Source organism: Pieris napi, assembly GCF_905475465.1.
Source record: "Pieris napi chromosome W unlocalized genomic scaffold, ilPieNapi1.2 SUPER_W_unloc_1, whole genome shotgun sequence".
Lineage (NCBI taxonomy): Eukaryota > Metazoa > Arthropoda > Insecta > Lepidoptera > Pieridae > Pieris > Pieris napi.
Window position 1 is genome coordinate 391059 of NW_025920860.1, and position 22278 is coordinate 413336.

At 32.0% G+C, this 22278-nt stretch overlaps 1 protein-coding gene and 2 long non-coding RNA genes across 13 annotated transcripts in view; 1 reads left to right on the top strand and 2 right to left on the bottom strand.

The window, feature by feature from the left end:
- The window catches only part of LOC125062932, a 43139-nt gene extending 35945 nt beyond the window's left edge, over positions 1 to 7194 (top strand). For 5 of the 11 annotated variants that reach the window (XR_007119414.1, XR_007119417.1, XR_007119410.1 and 2 more), the window contains 4 exons: positions 16 to 143; positions 322 to 1859; positions 6700 to 6827; positions 7006 to 7194. This is a non-coding gene — a long non-coding RNA (uncharacterized LOC125062932). The remainder of the gene's footprint in view (positions 1 to 15; positions 144 to 321; positions 1860 to 6699; positions 6828 to 7005) is intronic. The other 6 variants (XR_007119411.1, XR_007119420.1, XR_007119415.1 and 3 more) reach the window with 5 other exon arrangements.
- An 899-nt stretch (positions 7195 to 8093) lies between these two features.
- On the bottom strand, positions 8094 to 11888 carry LOC125062910. Its single transcript, XM_047669120.1, has 2 exons — positions 11871 to 11888; positions 8094 to 11622 (listed from the first exon to the last, which is right to left on the bottom strand). Exons 1-2 carry the CDS (start codon positions 11886 to 11888, stop codon positions 10366 to 10368), a joined length of 1275 nt encoding a protein of 424 aa, XP_047525076.1. The 3' UTR covers positions 8094 to 10365.
- A 5176-nt stretch (positions 11889 to 17064) lies between these two features.
- On the bottom strand, positions 17065 to 18659 carry LOC125062904. The gene is made up of 3 exons (XR_007119361.1): positions 18479 to 18659; positions 18170 to 18339; positions 17065 to 17094 (listed from the first exon to the last, which is right to left on the bottom strand). It is a non-coding gene; the product is annotated as an uncharacterized LOC125062904 (long non-coding RNA).
- Between the last annotated feature and the right edge of the window lie 3619 nt (positions 18660 to 22278).

Here is a 22278-nt window from a genome sequence, read left to right on the forward strand (position 1 = left end):
TGAATTGTCTCTTAGGACGAGTTTTAAATAATTTTACCAGACTGAGATCGCGGACGAACCCTGGTCGAGCCTATAGTGTAGATCCAGTTAAAATTATCTTTTATCTAGAAATTCTTACTACGACTTTCGAAAATACTTCTCACGTAAGTACTTATCTAAAATACTGAATTGAAATTATGTAATTTTTACTTCACTAAAAATTACTTCATTTTTCTACGGTCCATTTAAAACTCATAATTATTCAACAATAATTTCTTTTTTTGTTTACAATTGTTTATATAATTTGTTTTCATCTGTCTTATATTATTTCTGTTTTCTTAGAAAAAGAGGGGTTTCTTACGTTCGCGTAAAGAAGACGACAGAGGCGTTCAGTAACTCAGTAACTTCCTAGGCGTAGGTGCGACCAGGTCTTCAGCGTATGTGCCGAAGTCTGCCCGAGAGAGGGAACTTGATAGAAGATCAGATGATAGCGATCAGCTTAAATCGTGGGGATCGGCAGATAATATACAGGTACTGTCTGCGTGTTATTGTGTTTAAAAATTAAATTTTGTGTACATGTCTAATCAAATGATACAGTTATAATAATTTTAGTAAAAACAAATATTATGTCTAGGACATTGTCAATACATAATATTTTCTGAAACAACGCCATCTATGAATGTAGTATATGATTAGTTCACGTGTCTTAAATTTCAAAATTAATGGTCCAAACTGGCATCGACAACTTAGTTTATTCGTTTTCCGCTAGATGTCTCTATATCAAATTTCTAAACTTACGTAATATCCAATAGATGTCGCGACTGTTTCTTTTAACTTCGTTTTAACACAGTAAAACTACTTAATATACAAAACAGTGTTTGTTCGAACACTTATAACTCGAGAACGGTAGGATCGATTTGAATGATTTATAGAATAGCAGAATATGTAACTATTAAAACATTGGTTGGTTGAAGAATAACATACGATTCCATCATTTAAGGTTCATTCCGTCGATCCGGTAAACTCTTCCCTCATCTGAACATATTTAATTAAAGATAGTGATGAGATAATGACGTATTTTAGATGTAAAAAATGTAGAATAATGTGAGTAATGAAAGATGATCGATATACCTATTTGGCTGACAAATTTTGTAATGTTGAGAAGCGCAATTTGGTGATAGGGATTCGGCTTTCAACTATTACGTCACGCAATTTTTGGAGATAATTGAGCAACGCGCCGTAACGTTTTACTATACCCAAGTGTATAATAATTGTGTAAATATTATTATTCAGGCAGAATGCAGATGTTAATGATAATTGTCATCAGACACTATCAGCATGTGGCAAACACAAACATGTCATGTATTGAAACGTGTATCGTGTTATGGTGGGTGGCCAGGTAAGCGGTTATTAAAATAAGACGACATTACTGTTATTCATAAACATATATTCAGCCATGACAGGCGGTCCGAGACATACTACAGGAAACGGAAACCCATAGATAATATTAAATCATAGATACGTAACATCTCCCTTATTAAGAAAAGAAAACATGGCATGAAGTGGAACATAGTACGTACGTAAGTATACACTTTTGTTTTTTTTTACATTGACAAAATTCTTACATACTATTAGACTGAAATAATGGTACGGAACATTGACTTGACTGACATTTTCAATTTTGACAGTTCTCACATTGACGTCTACTAAATTGACATAACTGTGTTTTGACAGCTACACAAAACAAAATTAGGTTAAAGACATTAAACAATACATTTACAAACTAAGTACAAATTATGAACTTAATCTAGATTCTAGACTAATTACCAAAATCTTCGGGCCTTTATGATAGCTCTGCCGAATGAAGAATAAGTTGTGTGGTGAGTACGTGTATTTGGTGTATGTGATGTGTTTGTTTTAGATTCTTGGACAGGATTATTTCTACCAGGGGATTGATAATTCGATGGAGAAGACGGCGATACATTGGAAGGGGACGTTGGATCAGTATCTTGTGGAACTGACGGGGATGGAAGTGAACTACTACTAGGAGGGGACTCAGAGGGTGAAAGTTTTGGTTGTAGGATGTGTTGGCGATTACGACGAAAAGTACCTTCCGGGGAGACATCATATACTATATATGATCTAGGCTGTGGACCTATGTCAGAAACAGTACCAGGTGTCCAAATACTGTCTGGCTGTTTCTTGAAGTATATTTTATCACCAATGTTTAGGGAAGACAACGGTTACGGTTACGGCTACTGGTATAATGACACTGTTGTTTTTGAAGACAATGCCATTAATAATGTGTATATCAGTTTTTAAAGGAAAATAAGACCTAAGGATGTCTGGAAGTAATTTTTTATGTTCAGGCCAACCTTCTATGCAACATTTACTTAAGAGTGACAATTCCTTGTCTTGGGAAGTTAGTTCTTGAATAGATTTAAGTTTATTTGGACTAACTGACAGTGATCTAATGACTAAATTGACATGTAAATCTAGGTCAGAATCAAGATCATGTAATGACTGTTCTGGTAAAGCTGCTCTGGGCAGAGTATCAGCTACATAAAGATATTTACCTGGTTTGTAAGTTACATTGAGGTCATATGGTTGTAATCTCAGCATTATTCTTTGAAGACGGGGTGGAATGTTGTAAATTGGTTTTTTATAGATACTATTGGTTTGAGGTCTGTTTCAACCAAAGTGTGGCGACCATAGACATATTGGTGAAACTTTGTACAACCAAATAGGATTGCTAATAGCTCTTTCTCAATCTGAGAGTATGACTGTTGACATGAGCTTAATGAAGCTGAAGCATATGCAATGGGGTGTTTATCATGGCAAATCACTGCACCCATGGCATCTTTAGACGAATCAACTGACAGTGTAAAAGGTTTATTTTGATCATAATATGTCAAGACAGGGGCTTTAGTTATAGTCTCTTTTAATACATTAAATTCTATGTTATGTCTCTCTTGCCAAGACCATTCATTTTCTTTAGACAAAAGCATTCTTAAATTAGAAGTTTTTTCTGACAGATTCTCTATGTATGAGCCTAAGTATGTTACCATACCTAAAAATCTTTGTAATTCTGTGACATTTGTAGGGGGTGGCATACTGCAAATGGCTTTGACTTTGTTTTCATCAACTTTCACACCATCTTTAGAAAAGATGTGTCTTAAGTACTTGCCTTTACTTTTAGATATATTAGACTTTTCTTTATTAAATTTTATTCCTAACTCCCTAGCTCTATCTAAGACTTGTTTTAATCTAAAATCATGTTCTTCTTTTGTTTGACCATAAATTAGGAAATCGTCCATCATAATTTGGACTCCTGAAATGTCACTGAATCTGTTTGTCATGATGGAATGAAACAGTTCTGGAGCTGCATTTATCCCGAAGGGTAGTCTTAGGAATCTATATCTACCTTGAGGTGTGATGAATGTACATAGCTTTGAAGAAGCTTCATCTAATTTAAGCATATAAAAACCTTTGTTTGCGTACCAGAGAGGCTGGATTTAATTTCATCAATAGTTGGAAATTGATAATGAGGACGCACAATGGCTTTATTAAGTTTTCTTGGATCAATGCACAGGCGTAGTTTACCATTCTTTTTTGAGGCAATTACAATTGAGCTAACCCATTTAGTAGGTTCCTCGACTTTGGTTATAATTTGATCTTTTTCTAACATGGCTTATTCTTCTTTTAATTGTTCTAAGAGACTGAATGGACATCTATAGATGGTACAGCATCAGGCTTCATTGACAAATGACATTCGTAATCTTTAAGACAACCTATTCCTGAGAAGAGATCTTTATATTCAACAAGCTGTGATACATTGACAGACTCATGAAATTGGACATTATGGACTCTTTTGACTAATTTTAAATTCTCACAACTGTTGCGACCAATAATATTTCTACAAGGTATATCTATAATGTGGAAATTGACATTGTATACTTTGTTGTTATGTGTGACAGACAGAATGCATTGACCTACTGTAGGTAATACTTCACCGCTAAAGGTTGAAAGTTTGTGATTACTTTTCTTTAAACTACTCAATGACAAATTAAGTTTTTTGTAAGAGTTAAATGATAAAATGTTAGTGTCAGCACCTGTGTCAAGTAAAAAGTCTACATTCTTACTATTTATGGACAAAGTTATATGATAAGGGTTTCTTTGGCTGACAGAAATCTCATTAGTGAAAAGACTATTTAGAAAATAAGTATCAATGGGATTACCCATACTTTTTTCTTCTATGAATCTCACATGTGTGCTGCGGCAACACTTGGCAAAGTGATTCGGCTTGTGGCAGTTGTTACAGATGACTCCCATGGCTGGACATTTTGTACGGTGAACTTGACCACATCTGGAGCAGTTCCTTATACAAAAACATACATATAAAAAAGTAGGTTACATAAGTTATTAGGCAACGGGCGGCGTTATCGCTAACAAGCGATTTCTTCCAGGCAACCCTAGTATGGTAAAATATAGAAAGAAACACATACAGAGGATAAAGTACAAGAAGTGCATAAATAATTTTAAAAAAAAAATCGTAAAATAACATGTAACACTAACTATAACTAAAGTAAACTAAAATCTAAGTTAATCTAAAATCTAAGTTAATCTAAAATCTAAGTTAATAATCTATTTAATATATAAAATTCTCGTGTCACAATAATTGTTTTCCCATACTCCTCCGAAACGGCTTAACCAATTCTTATAAAAAAATTTATGCATATTCAGTAAGTTTGAGAATCGGACAACATCTATTTTTCATCCCCCTAAATGTTAAGGGTGGTCCCACACCTAAATTTTTATTTTTTACACAAAACTTTTTGTTTTATTTTTTTTATGATACAGCATACAAAAATACATACAACCCTTAATTGTCATCCCTCTACAGTCAACCCCTATTTTTTATAATAGTAGATAATTATTTTTATTGAACTAAAAAACTGTTTCCTAGAAATTATATACCTACAGTCCAAAACGACGTTTTCCGGGTCAGCTAGTAATAATATTTAAACAAATATGTAAAAGTTAATCCTAGGATTATCGAGTCACAACAGCTATTATATATATGTAGCTAATTACGAGGCAGGAGATAAATGCTCAAAAAGAAGATTTAAAAAAAAAAAATTAAAGACAGCTCGTCTGATACCAAGAGGTAAGGAGTTCCAAAGCAGAAGACTGCACAGTAAAGGAAGAGTGATAGAATAAATGTAATATTAAGTAGATTAATAAAATAAAACTGTTATTATTTTTTATTGTATTATTATTTAACATAAAAGATATAAAGCAGTTTTGGTGTAGTGGTATCAGCATGTTATTCTCATCCTTAGGGTCGTAGGTTCGAACCCCGGCTGTTTACCAATGTAATTTCTGTATATTTTTTTAAAAATCGCTCGTACGGTGGTGTATAAAATTGTAAAGAAACCGAGTTGCCATATACACAAAAGTCGGCGGGGTATGTCAGGCACAGAAGGCTCATCTACGTGCCTATTTGATGAACAAAACCAAGGATCACGAAACCTACAAAAACCTGAAAAGGTTGTAGCGCCACTTATTTTTTTATAAAGAATAAATCAGAAAAAGAAGTTATCAGCCTGTTAATAAAGTGAAACAGTTTCGATTGTAGTTGTACAATATTGATTGATGCATGTAGTAATTTAAACTCGCTAATTGGTTAAAAAATGTTTAAAGAACTTTATTTCTCATTACAAAAATTATTTTTTTATTTACATGAGAAATTTAATATTAAGTATATATACGAACGAGATACACGTCGCCATCAGCTAGCCCAATTCTAGTCTAATGGGCCCATTCTGATGTGTGTCTTTAATGCCCTTTTGAACTGATCAATCACGCTAATGTTACGAAGCTTAGACGGCAACCGATTAAACAATTGCACACCCTCATACCTAATAGATCTCTTTAAATAATTTGTGCGCGGCTTTGGCAAGATAAGCAAACTCGCTCGACGAGTATTGCGTGTAGTGGTGTATTTGATTTTATTAAATGATAAGTTACTATGTAGAGAGTTATTTAAAATTTTTTTAATAAGGATACAGGTGCTATAAACATATAGTTGTTTAATCGTCATAATTTTAGTTTCTTGGTAGATTTTATTAGTAGGTGTTAAAAAATTGTATCTGAATAGTGCTTTTATTAATTTATTTTGTAGTGTTTGTATTGTAGAAATTTTGTTTTTGCATGCTGTACCCCATATTTCAATTAGGTATATGAAATGTGGCTTGACTAAACAATTATAGATCAAATGACGTACAGATTGCGGAATGCATTTAGATATTGACCAAAATCTGCCTATAAGTGATTTTAGTTTGGTAATTATGTGTGATATATGAAAGTTCCATTTTAAATTTGTATCCATTCTAAGACCCAGATATTTCTCCCATTTTTTGTTATGGATTTCAACGTCTTGAACTTTAAGCGGTTGAAAGATAGGAATGAGTTTATTTGTTGCCTTGAATATTACATAAGATGTTTTTGAAATATTAATTGAAAAAAGAAAAATTGTACCAAAGAAATAATAAACATACAGTTTATTCATAAAAACTAAATCAATTTAATTTAATCACCCTTGTTACTAAAGTACTAATTTGTCTCTTTCTGTCAAATTGTGGTAAAGCTGTGATGAAAAGAGAGATGTGTACTTTAGTCAAAACGATGCAATTAGATATTTTTTGAATTGTCTCTTAGGACGAGTTTTAAATAATTTTACCAGACTGAGATCGCGGACGAACCCTGGTCGAGCCTATAGTGTAGATCCAGTTAAAATTATCTTTTATCTAGAAATTCTTACTACGACTTTCGAAAATACTTCTCACGTAAGTACTTATCTAAAATACTGAATTGAAATTATGTAATTTTTACTTCACTAAAAATTACTTCATTTTTCTACGGTCCATTTAAAACTCATAATTATTCAACAATAATTTCTTTTTTTGTTTACAATTGTTTATATAATTTGTTTTTATCTGTCTTATATTATTTCTGTTTTCTTAGAAAAAGAGGGGTTTCTTACGTTCGCGTAAAGAAGACGACAGAGGCGTTCAGTAACTCAGTAACTTCCTAGGCGTAGGTGCGACCAGGTCTTCAGCGTATGTGCCGAAGTCTGCCCGAGAGAGGGAACTTGATAGAAGATCAGATGATAGCGATCAGCTTAAATCGTGGGGATCGGCAGATAATATACAGGTACTGTCTGCGTGTTATTGTGTTTAAAAATTAAATTTTGTGTACATGTCTAATCAAATGATACAGTTATAATAATTTTAGTAAAAACAAATATTATGTCTAGGACATTGTCAATACATAATATTTTCTGAAACAACGCCATCTATGAATGTAGTATATGATTAGTTCACGTGTCTTAAATTTCAAAATTAATGGTCCAAACTGGCATCGACAACTTAGTTTATTCGTTTTCCGCTAGATGTCTCTATATCAAATTTCTAAACTTACGTAATATCCAATAGATGTCGCGACTGTTTCTTTTAACTTCGTTTTAACACAGTAAAACTACTTAATATACAAAACAGTGTTTGTTCGAACACTTATAACTCGAGAACGGTAGGATCGATTTGAATGATTTATAGAATAGCAGAATATGTAACTATTAAAACATTGGTTGGTTGAAGAATAACATACGATTCCATCATTTAAGGTTCATTCCGTCGATCCGGTAAACTCTTCCCTCATCTGAACATATTTAATTAAAGATAGTGATGAGATAATGACGTATTTTAGATGTAAAAAATGTAGAATAATGTGAGTAATGAAAGATGATCGATATACCTATTTGGCTGACAAATTTTGTAATGTTGAGAAGCGCAATTTGGTGATAGGGATTCGGCTTTCAACTATTACGTCACGCAATTTTTGGAGATAATTGAGCAACGCGCCGTAACGTTTTACTATACCCAAGTGTATAATAATTGTGTAAATATTATTATTCAGGCAGAATGCAGATGTTAATGATAATTGTCATCAGACACTATCAGCATGTGGCAAACACAAACATGTCATGTATTGAAACGTGTATCGTGTTATGGTGGGTGGCCAGGTAAGCGGTTATTAAAATAAGACGACATTACTGTTATTCATAAACATATATTCAGCCATGACAGGCGGTCCGAGACATACTACAGGAAACGGAAACCCATAGATAATATTAAATCATAGATACGTAACATCTCCCTTATTAAGAAAAGAAAACATGGCATGAAGTGGAACATAGTACGTACGTAAGTATACACTTTTGTTTTTTTTTACATTGACAAAATTCTTACATACTATTAGACTGAAATAATGGTACGGAACATTGACTTGACTGACATTTTCAATTTTGACAGTTCTCACATTGACGTCTACTAAATTGACATAACTGTGTTTTGACAGCTACACAAAACAAAATTAGGTTAAAGACATTAAACAATACATTTACAAACTAAGTACAAATTATGAACTTAATCTAGATTCTAGACTAATTACCAAAATCTTCGGGCCTTTATGATAGCTCTGCCGAATGAAGAATAAGTTGTGTGGTGAGTACGTGTATTTGGTGTATGTGATGTGTTTGTTTTAGATTCTTGGACAGGATTATTTCTACCAGGGGATTGATAATTCGATGGAGAAGACGGCGATACATTGGAAGGGGACGTTGGATCAGTATCTTGTGGAACTGACGGGGATGGAAGTGAACTACTACTAGGAGGGGACTCAGAGGGTGAAAGTTTTGGTTGTAGGATGTGTTGGCGATTACGACGAAAAGTACCTTCCGGGGAGACATCATATACTATATATGATCTAGGCTGTGGACCTATGTCAGAAACAGTACCAGGTGTCCAAATACTGTCTGGCTGTTTCTTGAAGTATATTTTATCACCAATGTTTAGGGAAGACAACGGTTACGGTTACGGCTACTGGTATAATGACACTGTTGTTTTTGAAGACAATGCCATTAATAATGCCATTTAAAGGAAAATAAGACCTAAGGATGTCTGGAAGTAATTTTTTATGTTCAGGCCAACCTTCTATGCAACATTTACTTAAGAGTGACAATTCCTTGTCTTGGGAAGTTAGTTCTTGAATAGATTTAAGTTTATTTGGACTAACTGACAGTGATCTAATGACTAAATTGACATGTAAATCTAGGTCAGAATCAAGATCATGTAATGACTGTTCTGGTAAAGCTGCTCTGGACAGAGTATCAGCTACATAAAGATATTTACCTGGTTTGTAAGTTACATTGAGGTCATATGGTTGTAATCTCAGCATTATTCTTTGAAGACGGGGTGGAATGTTGTAAATTGGTTTTTTATAGATACTATTGGTTTGAGGTCTGTTTCAACCAAAGTGTGGCGACCATAGACATATTGGTGAAACTTTGTACAACCAAATAGGATTGCTAATAGCTCTTTCTCAATCTGAGAGTATGACTGTTGACATGAGCTTAATGAAGCTGAAGCATATGCAATGGGGTGTTTATCATGGCAAATCACTGCACCCATGGCATCTTTAGACGAATCAACTGACAGTGTAAAAGGTTTATTTTGATCATAATATGTCAAGACAGGGGCTTTAGTTATAGTCTCTTTTAATACATTAAATTCTATGTTATGTCTCTCTTGCCAAGACCATTCATTTTCTTTAGACAAAAGCATTCTTAAATTAGAAGTTTTTTCTGACAGATTCTCTATGTATGAGCCTAAGTATGTTACCATACCTAAAAATCTTTGTAATTCTGTGACATTTGTAGGGGGTGGCATACTGCAAATGGCTTTGACTTTGTTTTCATCAACTTTCACACCATCTTTAGAAAAGATGTGTCTTAAGTACTTGCCTTTACTTTTAGATATATTAGACTTTTCTTTATTAAATTTTATTCCTAACTCCCTAGCTCTATCTAAGACTTGTTTTAATCTAAAATCATGTTCTTCTTTTGTTTGACCATAAATTAGGAAATCGTCCATCATAATTTGGACTCCTGAAATGTCACTGAATCTGTTTGTCATGATGGAATGAAACAGTTCTGGAGCTGCATTTATCCCGAAGGGTAGTCTTAGGAATCTATATCTACCTTGAGGTGTGATGAATGTACATAGCTTTGAAGAAGCTTCATCTAATTTAAGCATATAAAAACCTTTGTTTGCGTACCAGAGAGGCTGGATTTAATTTCATCAATAGTTGGAAATTGATAATGAGGACGCACAATGGCTTTATTAAGTTTTCTTGGATCAATGCACAGGCGTAGTTTACCATTCTTTTTTGAGGCAATTACAATTGAGCTAACCCATTTAGTAGGTTCCTCGACTTTGGTTATAATTTGATCTTTTTCTAACATGGCTTATTCTTCTTTTAATTGTTCTAAGAGACTGAATGGACATCTATAGATGGTACAGCATCAGGCTTCATTGACAAATGACATTCGTAATCTTTAAGACAACCTATTCCTGAGAAGAGATCTTTATATTCAACAAGCTGTGATACATTGACAGACTCATGAAATTGGACATTATGGACTCTTTTGACTAATTTTAAATTCTCACAACTGTTGCGACCAATAATATTTCTACAAGGTATATCTATAATGTGGAAATTGACATTGTATACTTTGTTGTTATGTGTGACAGACAGAATGCATTGACCTACTGTAGGTAATACTTCACCGCTAAAGGTTGAAAGTTTGTGATTACTTTTCTTTAAACTACTCAATGACAAATTAAGTTTTTTGTAAGAGTTAAATGATAAAATGTTAGTGTCAGCACCTGTGTCAAGTAAAAAGTCTACATTCTTACTATTTATGGACAAAGTTATATGATAAGGGTTTCTTTGGCTGACAGAAATCTCATTAGTGAAAAGACTATTTAGAAAATAAGTATCAATGGGATTACCCATACTTTTTTCTTCTATGAATCTCACATGTGTGCTGCGGCAACACTTGGCAAAGTGGTTCGGCTTGTGGCAGTTGTTACAGATGACTCCCATGGCTGGACATTTTGTACAGTGAACTTGACCACATCTGGAGCAGTTCTTGGATGACTGTTTAGACTGATGTTCTTGACTGGACGATGCTTCACTTGAGTGACGACTAAGACTTTCTTGACGGCTATGACTTCTTTGACGATTATGACTTCTTTGCCTATGACTCTCTTGATCACGTTTTGTTAGGCGACTGTGACGTGATTGACGACTGACGACACTTACTTCATGGCTTGATAAGGCTTTAGCCTCTAACCTTGTATTTCTTAGCGTTTTAGCTAGACTGACGGCTGCATCAAACGAAGATGGTTTCTCGATCAGGATACGTTCTCTGATGTATGAGCAAGATGAATTTAGGTTCCATGAGAATATGTCCTTTACTATATCATCGGCAAGACCTTCGAAATTGCATTGGATGCTTAGATTCTTGAGATCAGTGGCATATGTCTCAATTTCTTCATCTGGACCTTGTTTTCTATTGAACAGCTTATGCCTTTCGACAGAGATATTCACACGCGGCGTAAAATAGTCTTCAAATAGGTAGTAGAGTGCGAGTAGATATATGTAGGTGATCTTATCTATTTCAGTATTAAACGAGTAAAATATTTGGAGAGCGTCTGCCAATAGTTTGTAACAAAATGGCTACCTTTCTTTTGTCTGATTCTTTTTCCAAATCGTTGGCAATCATATAAATACCAAGACTAGTTTCTCCAAGCCAAAGGCATATTCGAGGCGTTAATATCAAGACTGAAATTACTCGGCGGCAGGGGGAGGGACAACTTGTACTTTTATCCGACATTTTTTAAGCTGAACCACACGGCGACGTTTTACGTGAAAATTTTTGTAGCGTTTATGTCTGTCGGCTTCTGTGTTCTTTTCCGGTTCACTACTTGAACTTCTGACACCATGTTATGGTGGGTGGCCAGGTAAGCGGTTATTAAAATAAGACGACATTACTGTTATTCATAAACATATATTCAGCCATGACAGGCGGTCCGACCGAGACATACTACAGGAAACGGAAACCCACAGATAATATGAAATCATAGATACGTAACACACACAACATTAAAATTGAGGCCATTAGAACCATAGTGGCCTAACTAATTTTCAATATTGAGTTTATGATTTTTTCCACTTCAAATTTATCATGTTGATAGAACCAGAGTGGCCTAAAAGTGATACAACGAATGTTCACTAGATAGCAGTATAAACACTGTTACGGTTTTTAGTTTGTGATCTAAATTTGAGGTGCCATATTGGCCTAAGTCAGATAGGCCACTATGGCTTAAACCCTCTTTAACTCCACTGTCACGATGACATTAGTTAGGCCATAATGATGAAGTAACAATGTATGTGTGGGATAAAACTATAACTTCTAGGGGTCCTCAGGAGATTGGTACCTGCTTGTTGCGTTTCATCAAAGAGAAAGTCAAGACTAAAAAGTTAATTATGTACTCAGTCCAGTGCAGTGGTCAAAATAGAAATATTAAAATGGCTACTCTTTGCCAGTATATTGTTGCCCATACAGATTACACAGTAGATAACATAGACCATAAGTTCTATGTCAGTGGGCACTCATACTTAGCATGTGACCAAGATTTTGGATTAGTAGAGAAGAAAAAGTTTTTCAAAAATATTTACTTACCTGATCACTGGACTACTGTTATTAGGGTAGCTAGGGACAGTAACCCATTTGATGTCATAAAAATGACAAGGGATGACTTTATTTCAACAAAAAAGCTGGAGAATAACATTACCAACAGGAAGATAACTACTGAAAAATCAAAGGTACAGTGGCTCAGCATGCAGTGGCTTTTGTTTAATAAAATGCATCCATTTACATTATTTTTTAAATATTCTAATAATGAAGATGTTTTATTTAAAAATGTAGATTTAAAGAAAAGAGGCTCTACAGATTTGACTGGTATTAAACTGGATTCTTTATACCCTGATGGACATTCCATCAGTTGTGAGAAAAAAAAGGATTTATTAGATCTATTGCCTTTTATACCAGTATCAAAGATAATGCGGCTGTAAGAAATGTCATAGATGTTGAGGATGATATTGATAATGACTAAGAATACCATTATTGTTATTTCTGTTGATGTCACTTCTTTTTTAAGTGTTTTATAATAAACAATTGGCCTAACAACCATTTTTTTCTCACCTTTTTATAAACACCTACTGCCAAAGTGGCCTATCTGTGTATAGAATATAGAAAAATAGCAATAAAGCTATTTTCTCACTATTAAAATCATAATTTGGAACATTAATAGGTCAAATAAAACATAAAATTAATAAAAAGTATGTATCCTGAAGAGTGCTAGTTGATTAAAAAAATACTGTTTTTATTTTCTATGGTACTCATAATACTTGTCAATTGAATTAAGCCACTATGGTTCTCATGGCCTGAAATAATAAACAGCTGGGTTATAAGTATAAGTACTTACTTTATTAAACTCTTTCCTGAATGAGGCAGGCAGGTGTCAATAGTGGCGTTAGGCGATTTGGTTTTATAAAAACTTAGCAAAACCTCTAATGCTGCATCGCGTTTTTGTTTGTTGTGGTAATTTATATCTGTCACATCCCACAAACACGTCAGGTCTCTAAACTTATAAATAAATTGATTAACAAAGTCACGGTTTGAACTCTTCACGAGCGAGCAAACCGTACGGCACGATGGCTCAGACCGACCGGACCGTTGGTTTTCCCCATTCGCGAGCGTGCCGCCTGCGTATGCGCGCTGCGCTAATTGACTCGGCGCGATGGACTTTCGCGCAGTTGGAATTCCATCGCGCCGAGCCAATCCATTTGGACCGACAGTGTTTTCACTTTTCACATTCATGGACGAGTTTTGGATCGACAGCGTGCCAAATGTATCGATGGATCGCCCGTGAATGGCCACCATAAGAGAGAAATTATCCGAAGGGGCTAAAGGTGACTTCGGAGAATTTCTTTTATTACAGATAGAATACAATTTAAACTTTAATATATAACAATTACTATAAGTATTTTACTTATTATGGGTAGCACCGAGATTGGTCTATAGTTTCCAGTATTAGTTTTAGGTCCAGATTTAAAGATGGGAGTAACTTTAGCTATTTTTAGAGAGTCTGGGAATTCTCCAATTTCTAATAATTTGTTAAAACATTTAGATAGGTTTTTAGCAATATGATCTTTTATACATTTTATGCTAATACCGTCCAGGCCTGCACTACAATGTGTATCCAAATTATTTATTACTTTTAAAATTTCGTCACTACTACATGGTTCTAGTATCATTAAGTTTGTAGACTGTTTAGTTGAAGGTAAAGCTTTTGAAAAATTATCATGATAGGTTTTTGGTATTTCGTCAGCCAGAATTTTACCTATTCCAGTAAAGTATCGGTTAAATTCCTCACAAATATTGTTTTTATTAGTAATTTCGATAGAATTTATTATAATTTTCGAAGGCCCACAGCTAGTATTTGTTTTATTTTTTGCTAGGTCATTTACAAGGTTCCACATTTTTTTCGGATTATTTTTTAATTTTATGAATTTTTGAAAGTAATAAGCATCTTTTGTATCCCTAATACGTTTACAAACATAGTTTTTATAGTCTTCGAATTCTTGCTTTGTAGTTTCACAGCCACGCATGTTTTTTAATTTTATCCATAGTTTATTTCTTTGGTTTATTTCGCTGATTAAATCCAATCCTTTTAGGGTTCATTAAGTTTTTTCTTTTTGATTATTTTACAGTTGTTAACGTGATCTATAATAGAATTTTCCAGTATCTTGTAGTCATCATTATCATATAACGTAATGTTGCCATTTATGAGTAAAAAAATTACCTATTTTATTTACATTTAGCAGATGTAATTTATCAAATAATACCTATTATTTTCTGCATACTTCGATGAAACAATATTTCTATTATGTAAAAAGTATATTTTTATTTACTTATATTAGCGGTGTTCTACCTACTTACAGGGAAAAGATGAGAAAATAGGGTAAAGAAAAGCAATACAATTTTTTATTCAGTTTTATTATATTATCATAATTGTTGGGTTACAACTTTTTTCGAAGTACACGCCGCTATTATACCTTCGTTTGTAATTCTTGTTACAGTTTTCTCTGACACACCTGCATTTAAATTATGAAATATTAAAAATAATAGTAACTTTAAATTTATAATTCTTATGTAATATATGTTTTAATTCCAGTGACCTAGTTTCATCACGTTATGTATTTATTCAATTTTGTCGCAAAAACGAATTTATATCATAAAAGTCCCATCAATACAGCAAAAAATTATTAAATGGCAACTCTAAAAAGTACCTGCCCTGCGATTCTGTAACTCGCTTCACTCACCCTCAGCGCTGATTTTTGCTGTCAAATCGTTCGTTTCGGTGTCATGTTACAATTTGGTATTCTGATAAACAATAACGGCGACAAAAGCGCCGCTCAAATGAGATTGTTCACATTTGGAACTAAAATTTGGCACTGCTACACTTACGCTCCAAAATTGTTGGTATTTGGTATTCTGATACATACCATTTGACATCTCATCTCACTTAAATGTACATTTTGTACGTCAAATTAAAAGTTGCTCTTCCCTCGCTGAAATCGTTGTTTACCAGTGAGTTAGGCATTTTTAGCGAAGTTAAAACTTGTTTTATGTGAAAATATTCTAACATAGGACAATCTATATGTATCTTGGGGTAAGTTTATAAAATAATATTTATCAATACAGAATTATTTTACGAAAAAAAAAAAAATATATATATAAACATTAATTGAACTTTGTTATTGTTACAGAAGGCCCGTTTCCACTTTTAAAGTTTAAACCTCTATTTCAAGAAATAAATGATGTAAACCATTAAAAAATACTTAATATAATATCTATAGATGGCGAAGAAAATGTAGGCACGAAACGACCAATTGGTTTCTCGGCGTTGGTTACTATCGCTTTTTTCCAATACTCAAGAAATTATATGGTATTGACGAAACCTAGAACATATGCTGCTGAGATGAACGAAGAGTCTAGTAAATAGATGATCTAAGGTAAACATTTTGATTATTTTAGCATTAAAAATATCATTTTGATCCTAGAACCAATTTTTCGATGCAGTCTTGATCATGTCTTGTCTCCAGCAGAGATAAGTCGAACAGAAAACGATAAATAAGTTAAGATAGGTAAATTTTGTTATACCTATATTTGTATTTTTCTACTATACTAAAATTATAAATCTAATAATTTCAGAGATCCCCAAATGTTCAAAATTTCTGATAGAAAAATACATTCTGCCTTTGAAGAAGAAGAATATTACATTTATATCATACGACAAGGCCCCTGGATATAAAAAGACACAATAGTGCAGACATTTTCAAATTATTGAATTTCGACTACTTATCCTTCAATTTATAATAAATGATAACACAGTACAATTTCAGTTCCTATATTTTTATAAAATATATTGATATAACATTAAGGTTTTGGATAAAAACATTATTCTGCTTTACACAAGTATGAAATACCATCATTACATACATGATGGTTTAAGTACTTATTAAGCTTTTTTAAATTTATCGTTCATAACTATTACTTTTTACAAACTAATTAGAAAATATATTAAAATAAATATATTTGTCTACAAAATAAAGTAGATTAGCTCTATGTGAGGCTGGGTTTTAATTAGTTTTTATTATACTTAAGTTTGTTTTACTGAAAGTTATTTTGTAGTGTGTTAAAAGTTTACTATAATCATTAAATTAAATGTGTAAGTTATTATATTGTTCTTTTATTCACCTATAAAGTAACATGGCTTATATATTTTTCATTTCGGCTTAGCTATGTATTTAACTCGGTTACTACGTTTTCTATAGGCAGTCATTAAATAAGTGGTAGATTTAATTAATCATTTTATTAATATAACAATATAATTAGATACAAAAAAAAAAATATTATGAAGTACACAATTACCTTAAACACGGTAATACAATTTTTCATATAAAAATCATAGTTGTCCAAACTGCATTCAAAATAGATTTGTGGTCTCGGTTTAATATCTCTTCTTAACATTTCAATAATTGGTCATTTTCTTCCTCATTCTTGACAACTACCGCTGATGGCTGTAATACAATAGTTATGTGTTAAAATTGTAAATAGGAAGATGTGGTAGGTCACTGTACTGACACAATAATATTGCATAACAATTTAATTATTGTAAAGTTAAGGAAAATAATAAAAAAACTTGCATAAAACACAAAAACTTTATGGGATATCTTTGTATTTCTAAGTAAAGTATCTTAAAAACATGTTTGATAATATTATAACTAAGCCAAATATTATTTAAAGTTTTATGGTAACAAAGCTTAGTAATTTCGCACACAGTTATTGATTCAGTACTATGAATAAAAAAAAATCTTGAGCAAATCTAAGTATGTACTTTAAATACAATTATTTATTAATGAAACAAATCCAAGACCCATAAAGGGTATGTTTAGTGCTAAAGTGTAGTGCTGACTACAATATAATAACAACTAAAATAGATTAACTATCTTTTGATGGCTTCTATGTTTATTAAATAAGTTATGGCAATGTCATTTCCAACATTTAAAATTAACGTTGATCACTTGAAATGGTATGAATTTGAGCAATTGAAAGCTTATATATTTGATCCAACATACCTAACATGATTATTTATACTTGTGTTCTGAAATCTGAACAATTAAATTAAATTCAACTTGATCAATTAAAATTAATACTTCTTATATTTCATGAATGGAATTTGAAGTTAGAAAACCTAAAAATATTTTTTATATTTGACATTTTTAACTAACAATTTAATTATTCTTTACAATGTCGCTTCGATTTAACCTAACAAACAAACTTTGTTAACTATTTTTCTAGACACTGCTTATTCCTATTTATTTACTATGATAGTTATTATATTTCTAAAATAGTTTTAATAGAATTCAGTTTTTAAGAGTGTTAGTAAAAACATAGGTAATATTGTTGTTGTGTGTTTGACCTCTGAATCACTTAAAAAGGTTGCAATAGTAGTTTCGTGGCATCTAAAAAGTACCAACACTTGCACTTACACTTAAATGAATAAATATATAAACACAAATTTTTCTTCTTTATAGATAGGTACCCTTTTATTTTATAATTACTCAACAAAATATTGAAAACATTGGCATTTACCTTTAGTAATATTTTGAAAATTTAAGATACCTATCCATCCTGTTTAGTTTGAATCCTTAGACCATTTGCTGAGAGAATCACTTTTAGCGTGACGTAATAATCTTTTTGTTAAGATAATATTCTTAAATTTTGTACTATATATCCAGATGATAGGTATCCCTTGTTTCGTGCTGAAACATAATTAATATTTTTAAGTTTCTGTCGCTCATATACACTACGGCTGGTCAGTTGTCGGCTAAATACGAAATATAAACTCTTAATGTTATAAACAAAATACGTAACTTAAGATGTACTAATAAATAAACTTACCTTTAAGCGGCCCCTTTGCCAGATGGCTTTAATAATTTTTCTATATTAATCTGGCTAATTATTTTCCATCAGATAAGTCATTTTTGAGATATTTTCACAGTTTATCTTTTTTTTAATATTATTAATTTTTCAAACGTCGACCATTTTGTTCTCTATTTTGTTTTATTAAAAATATTTTGTTTATGTATGATTAAAATTTTGACAATTAACTCTTTTTATAAAATAAAATGAGTCAATTGTCGTCACGATATTAATAGACAACAACTCACTAGGTTACCTCCCTCCACTTATCAAGACGTAATGTAAAATTTCTTAACAGAATACCATGAGATTCCAAAAATTACGTCAGTGACGAAGGGAGCGCTGTTACTGCGTAGTGGACTCACGGATTAACAGTGAGTTACAGAATCGCAGGGCTGGGCTGGATTATGTATACATAATATCGTAAAATCTTTTTCGGGGCATTTTAATTGTGTTCATAATATCAGTGAGCATGAAATCTTCCACATCATGAATTATATCGTCTTCTTTTTCGTTAGATAAGAACACGCCCACAGTATATATATATATATATAGGCAGAGGCTGATAAATTTAGAATAAGACAACAACGTCGTAAGAACAGAATTGTTCACAGCAACAACTAAATACCCTATGGTTTAAGACGAGTTTCCGTGAACATTTGGTGGACTTGCTTTGTTCCTTTCAGGGGCACAATATTATTTGGAATCGTTGTTGCTACCTTTTCTAAGTCTTACTCTGTCAAAATGAACCGTTTAAATTTGCTGGCATCTTGAAAGTGGATAAGAATTGGAACATCTGCAATATAGTTTCCTCTACCTACTATGGCATCACCTTGGCGTTTCATTGTCCCTCCAACCATCAGAAGCTCCTTTTCCATGCCCTGATTGAAAGAAGTTCCAGGATATTTGGCGAAACTTATAATCTTCGAAAAAATTGTTTGCCATTAGGTAAAAGTGTGACAGAGTTGACATGTGACGTAGGGGTAAAAACTTGTTGCTAAGTCGATAACATTTAAAAGCTGACATAGAATTTATAATTTACTCATTGACAACAAAATATTTCTTATAACGTAAGAGTAGACAACAAAAAGTAACAATAATAATTATATTTTGAATCCATTACTTACGTGACGAAGCGGTAGCCGAATAAAAACACACACCTTCTGTCACAGCTTTCGAGCGATTGACGCGCTGACTTTTGATCTCATAGGGGAAAGTGTACCAAGGGGGGGAAGGAGGTCTAAACCTTCAATCACAGGCCACAAAGACGAGCGGCACAAACGCGTATTTCGAAGGACAACCCACGTGACAGAATTTACAAAATAAAACACCAGGCAGTAGGAGACAAGTATTTGATATTTTTTAAATATTTTATTAAAAGTGATAAAAAATAATGGTTGCTATTGCATGATAGGCAATATATTTAGGAGCTATAAGATATTTTCATGTTTGGTGTCATCATATAATTTTTTCGTAATATTATGGATTAAACGCAAGCTGAAGTAGCGGGAGACATAGGGAATTTGTATGAGATACACTTCTGTCACGCGGATTTACTACTTTGTCACGTACTTTTATAATTAAATTATTCAATATATTTGTCATTTGATCGTGCATAGCCATTATGCATATAGTACAGTGCATGTTGAAATACAATTAAGAAAAAAATAATAGTAATTTCCTTGTTTATTTTCTCACTGATTGGTGGAGACAACTAATTGTAGGTTAAAAAGAAGAATGACCCAATTGTCAAAATTTTCATCATACATAAACAAAATATTTTTAATAAAACAAAATAGAGAACAAAATGGTCGACGTTTGAAATAAAATTAATAATATTAAAAAAAGATAAACTGTGAAAATATCTCAAAAATGACTTATCTGATGGAAGATAATTAGCAAGATTAATATCGAAAAATTATTAAACCCATCTGGCAAAGGGGCCGCTTAAAGGTAAGATTATTTAAATACATCTAAGTTACGTATTTTGTTTATAACATTAAGAGTTTATATTTCGTATTTAGCCGACAAGGGATACCTAACATCTGGATATATTGTAAAAAAAATTAAGAATATTATCTTAACAAAAAGATTATTATGTCACGCTAAAAGTGATTCTCTCAGCAAATGGTCTAAGGATTCAAACTAAACAGGATGGATAGGTATCTTAAATTTTCAAAATGTTACTAAAGGTGAATACCAATGTTTTCATATAATATTTTGTTGAGTAATTATAAAATAAAAGGGTATCTATCTATAAAGAAGAAAAATTAGTGTTTATATATTTATTCATTTGTGTAAGTGCAAGTGTTGGTACTTTTTAGATGCCATGAAACTACTATCGCAACCTTTTTAAGTGATTCAGAGGTCAAACACACAATAACAATATTACCTGTTTTTACTAACACTCATAAAAACTTAATTCTATTAAAACTATTTTAGAAATATAATAACTATCATAGTTAATAAATAGGAATAAGTAGTGTCTAGAAAAACAGTTAACAAAGTTTGTTTGATGGCAAATTTGAAGTCAAATGTAATAGGTTAAATTGAAGCGACATTGTAAAGAATAATGAAATTGTTGGTTAAACATGTCAAATAAAAAAAAAATTAGGTTTCCTATATGAGAAGTATTAATTATAACTGATCAAGTTGAATTTAATTTAATTGTTCAGATTTCAGAATACAAGTATAAATAATCATGTTAGGTATGTTGGATCAAATATATAAGCTTTCAATTGCTCAAATTCATACCATTTCAAGTAATCAACGTTAATTTTAAATGTTGGAAATGACATTGCCATAACTTTTTTTATAAACATAGAAGCAATCAAAAGATAGTTATTGCTGCTGACTACACTTTAGCACTAAACATACCCTTTATGGGTCTTGGATTTGTTTCATTCATAAATAATTGTTTTTAAAGTACATACTTGGATTTGGATTTTTGAGTCTAAATATAGGTGTGCTCAAGATTTTTTTTATTCATAGTACTGAATCAAATACTGTGTGCGAAATTACTAAGCCTTGTTACCATAAAACTTTTAATAATATTTGGCTTAGTTATAATATTATCAAACATGTTTTTAAGATACTTTACTTAGAAATACAAAGATATCCCATATATATGTTTTTGTGTGTTTTATGCAAGTTTTTTTATTATTTTACTTAACTTTACAATAATTCAATTGCTACACAATATTATTGTGTCAGTACAGTGACCTACCACATCTCCCTATTTACAATTTTAACAGATAACCATTGTATTACAGCCATCCGCGGTAGTTGTCAAGAATGAGGAAGAAAATGACCAATTATTGAAATGTTAAGAAGAAATATTAAACCGAGACCACTAATCTATTTTGAATGCAGTTTGGACAACTATGATTTTTATATGAAAAATTGTATTACCGTGTTTAAGATAATTGTGTACTTCATAATAATTTTTTTTGTATCTAATAATATTGTTATATTAATAAAATATTTAATTAAATCTACCACTTATTTAATGACTGCCTATAGAAAACGTAGTAACCGAGTTAAATACATAGCTAAGCCAAAATGAAAAATATATAAGCCATGTTACTTTATAGGTTAATAAAAGAACAATATAATAACTTACACATTTAATTTAATAATTATAGTAAACTTTTAACACACTACAAAATAACTTTCAGTAAAACAAACTTAAGTATAATAAAAACTAATTCAAACACAGCCTCACATAGAGCTAATCAATAACATCTACTTTATTTTGTAGACAAATATATTTATCTTAA